The sequence below is a fragment of the Myotis davidii genome, unplaced genomic scaffold, assembly GCF_000327345.1.
Source record: "Myotis davidii unplaced genomic scaffold, ASM32734v1 scaffold327, whole genome shotgun sequence".
NCBI lineage: Eukaryota > Metazoa > Chordata > Mammalia > Chiroptera > Vespertilionidae > Myotis > Myotis davidii.
Genome location: NW_006298628.1, coordinates 707,506 through 711,962, shown reverse-complemented (window position 1 = coordinate 711,962; position 4,457 = coordinate 707,506). Strand labels below are relative to the sequence as shown.

The 4,457-nt window shown below is 40.3% G+C and overlaps 1 protein-coding gene across 1 annotated transcript in view; it reads left to right on the top strand.

Annotated features, from left to right (window-relative positions):
- The window catches only part of UTP18 (UTP18 small subunit processome component), a 24,017-nt gene that overhangs the window by 17,597 nt on the left and 1,963 nt on the right, over positions 1-4,457 (top strand). Inside the window, 1 exon segment of the mRNA XM_015570769.1 lies at positions 4,139-4,281. Within this exon segment, the coding sequence (XP_015426255.1) occupies positions 4,139-4,281 (143 nt within the window).

Below are 4,457 nucleotides of genomic sequence, written 5' to 3'. Positions count from 1 at the left end.
CCCCCCCTTCCTCTCTGAAATCAATAGAAATATTTTTTAAAAATGATTATCTCTCATCATTGATGTTTCTCTCTTTTCCTTCCTCTCTCCCCTCTTCTACTCCCCCCCTCTCCCTCTCTCTCTGAAGTCAAGAGAAATATATATTTTTTAAAAAGATTGCAGTTTAAATAGCTAGGTAGTGCTTATGAATATACCTTTGTACTAGGAGTCTCCAGGACCCCTCCTAGGTTTGGTGATTATGTAGGAAGAACCACAGGACTCAGTATATAGTCACATTTATGGCTAAGAGTTGTTAACAGGGAAAGGATACAGAGCAAAATCGGCCTGGGGCAAAGTCCGGAGGAACAGCTTCAACAGTCCTCTCCCAGTGGAATCACCGGACACGTGTAACTCCTCCAGTGAGATGTGGCAGCATATGTTAAGTGTTTTCTAGTGAAGCTCATTAGAGACTCAGTGCCAACGTTTTATTGGGGTTGATCATATGCGGGGACACTCTCCCCAGCATGTACCAAAATTTTAGGCTCCCAGGGGTACAGGCAGGTGTTCAGCGCAGGTGCCACCCTGGTCACTTAGAGGAAGTTTCAGATCAGTGTAGGGGACTGTTTACCAGTCAAGTTCCCAGACACCATCTCAGGACCCCCCTTGCCAGCAGTGGGCCTTTCTAAGGAGAGCAGCCTCAGGCCTCTGTTAACTCTTCTCTGCCCAGTCTCAGAGCTCAGCTTACATGTCACTGCATTCTGTAAGTTTCTTTCCCCTTAAGCAGAATCAGTTTCCGCACTCATTTAATGGTTATTTGCTCTAGGCACTAGGTATACAGATGGCATAGAATTTTGAATGGCAGTATTGCATTGTGCTGTTATTACGTGTATACTACCAGGGGGAAAGCACTTCACAGACTGTTATTTTTCTTTCACTCAGCAAAGAGTCTGGCATGTATCATTAGCTTTGTATAATAGTGTATAGTTTACAAAGATTTACAGAGAATTCTACAAAAAAACCTGAGTCAAATAACAATTCTCAGGATTAACTTACTCAAAGTCACAGCTGGTGAAGGGCAGTACTGTGCCTCTAGAGTCCATATTTTTTTCTAGCACTTTAGTTTTTTGACTGAATTCCTCAGAGCCCTAGAATGTGTACAGGACTTCAGATGGCAGGTAGGTAGGTCAAGGAGGAGGCCCAGCTCCCACCTGTATCACATAGAGCAGCTTCACTGTTACCCGGTACATACTGGCATTCTGCGTAACGCTTTCTTTGAGGAGGAAAGGATTCTGGTAGAATTAACCCCTTCCCCGGCAGAAACGTGTATACTCGTTTTCACAAAATGTTCTTTTTCAGTCGTCGACGAGTATACTAAGAAAATATGGTAAAAATGCAGACATAATATATTCTGCAAGATGCCTAATAAATTCTGCCTAGTTTGCTTCAGTGATTAGGACAGCATTTATGGTGTTTTATTGTGGTAAAATCACACAAGGAATTCATTAGTAACAGCCACATCCCATTTTTTAAATGTTAGTCTACCATAATATCCAATGGAAAGAAGCTGGGCCTAGCAACTTCACAATATCTCAGTGAAACAATGTTAGCATCATTAAATGCATTCTCATAATGATCCAAACAGCTCTGTTATCTCAGCACAGCACAGTGAATATAAATCTAAAGCATTGTGCCATTAAGAGACCCGGAAGTTAAGTTGTTATTACATCTGTAATCTTGGATGTAATAGAAAGTTGGAGAACTTCTTATCTATTAAATTAAGGAGGAGCGAGCTTTACTTGTTGAATTTTGATATCTGGGCCCTTAAATGTAATGGCAGGTGTGTGTTTGGAGATAAAGGGAACTTTCAATTATACCTTTTAATGACGATAACCATAGCGGTCAGAGCACTGCCACCTTCTAACCAGGTAGGTCATAGGTCTGAGGAAAGCTGTGCTAATGCACTGAGAGATTACAATGGGGATTTGCACAGAGATAGAGTTGAGTCTCCTGGGAGGACATTGTAAACAGTTTGTTAGTTTTTGCCCCCAATAGCCAAGTCAGTAGAGGAGATAAAATAAGAAGATGAGTTGTTGAGAAGTTGATGTTCATTCTCCAATAGAAAGACCGGTGTGTAGGTTATTTGTTGCACGAAGGCACCACATCTAAGGCGTTGTGTGTGTCTTTACCACAGTGTTTTGGTACTCTGTTCTGTTGATTTAGCTACTAAAATATACAGCTACCTTCTGCTAAAAATTATCTTTAAAAATATTACTATACGTCTTGTACCCCAACTTTTGCCCTGTAGGGAGTTCCTATTTGTAATAAGCAGTTGACTTAAGTATAAAGTAACATGAATCCAAATTAGAAGGCTGTTTTTTCCAATTTCAGTTAGAAAATAAAAAGGTTGTTTAATACACTTCTCTTTAAGAAGTCATTCAATTAGATAGGTTGGTTCCAGTATATTTTGTTTTGGAAGAGTCAGAAAAGCAGTCCCCAAATTTCCAAGTCATGACAGAAGAGTTAATGAGCAAATATTTGGGCATAGTTTGAAGAGCAGGTTACATATAGGATGGAAGTAAAAGTAAGGCGTGGGGCAATTCTGTCCTTGGCCCTTGCAGCAAGTGGTTATTTCCTGATGGTCTGCTCCCCTGACGCCCTGGATCACCTGTTCAAAGTTGGTGCGTGCTTGGAGGATGCAAACTTATACTAACTAAACAAAATAATTAAGAAGCCAGGCCACTTGCCAAAACTCATAATTCCTGCATTCCCAAACTAAGCTTAAAACCTTCTGCAATATCCATACTGTGGCTTCTCTCCTAAAATACTAATGTGCTTTATTCTATACTTTAATATATATATTTAAATTTTTCAAAGACCCTATACAGAGTGGTATTTAAGAAGTTTAAAGGTTAAGATCAAATTGGGTACTGCCAACTTCTTAGCTTTAATGGGTCAAGACCACTTCTCATTGGCACTAATGCCTTTGCATTGATGCCATGCTATGCAGTGAGACCTGTCTTCTGGAGAAGTTGAGAATAATTGAAAATGACTTGGGGATTCACTACATACTTTCTTGACATATAATGGTCCATAGGTATATATCAGGGAGTAGGATCTAATACCGGTAAGTGACTGACTAAAACCTGTTTAATAGACAAATGCATATATTAATGGTACTTGTCTATGAAAACCACCTTGATTGGATGGTTTAAAGTCTCATCTAGAAATGTGGAGGATAGCAGACTACCAGGATAACCAGCTGAATGATAACTATGCGTATGAATGTGAGGGTGCTTATTTCTTGGACGAGCTAGAGAACGTTTGAAAAGTGAGGGCTGTTGAAGTCCTATTCTGCTTAAGGTAACTGATCCCATGCTTGAGTGAGGGTGCTTATTTCTTGGACGAGCTAGAGAACATTTGAAAAGCGAGGGCTGTTAAAAGTCCTATTCTGCTTAAGGTAACTGATTCCATGCTTGAGTTTTACCTGCAAACTGGGCGAGGGCTTGTCTCGCCTATCCTGGACTTGGGCTCATTTTCCCCCCGAGACTCGTGGAGAAAGAGGCTGTGTGCCTATGTGGGTAGGCCTGGCCTTGAGGGGAGCTTTCAGCTCTGAATCAGAACACAGTTTCACTTGAGAAACCAGGTTTTCATGATCCAGTTCTCCCTGAGGAGAGATTGCCAAAGGCAAAGGAAGTGTTGCATAGTTGAAAAGTAAAAGCGAGAAAATAAGTTACATGCTATTGGAATACGTGGCATGACTTTGCTGAGGCTTCAGTCATGTAAAATCAGACTCTTCGTAATGTTTAAGTATCCATCCCCTGTGACAGATTTTAATATTCTTTACTGTGGTCATTAAGTGAGAGCATTAATGGGTATTTCTGTTGACTTAGCTTATTCATTTATTTGGCAAGCATTTGAATCTCCCAGGCACCATGCTAGATGCAGCTTTAAAAACATGAAGAAAATGCTTTTTTCTCTTCTTTCCCTTCCCTCTCAAATTTGAAAATCAAATTTTAGTTTTGGAATATTTTGCTACATTAATGTGTACTACAGTCAAAATGAGCTTTTTGTTCCAGCTAAAAGGTAGAGTGAAGATTAAAATGTAAGAAAGTTGAGTTCCCAGTTGTTGAAATGTAAAGCTTTTCATTATTTCCTGCAGGTTCACCTTCCTTCCTGTACAGTATTTTCAAACTTCCCGGTCTTTAAGCGGAAGAATCTTTCTCTTGTGCATACCATGGATTTTTCTCCAAGAAGTGGATATTTTGCTTAAGGGAATGAAAAGGGCAGGGCCCTACTGTATAGGTAGGTATTATTTGAGAATCATTGATCAGCTGCCTTCTGCATGCCCCACACTGCGGATTGAGCCTAAAACCCAGATTCAATTGAGTCACAAGAATTGAACCTTGATCTCAATTCATAGGTTGATGCTCAACCCCTGAGCCACACTGGCAGAGCGTCCTTGGGAATTTCTTATCCCA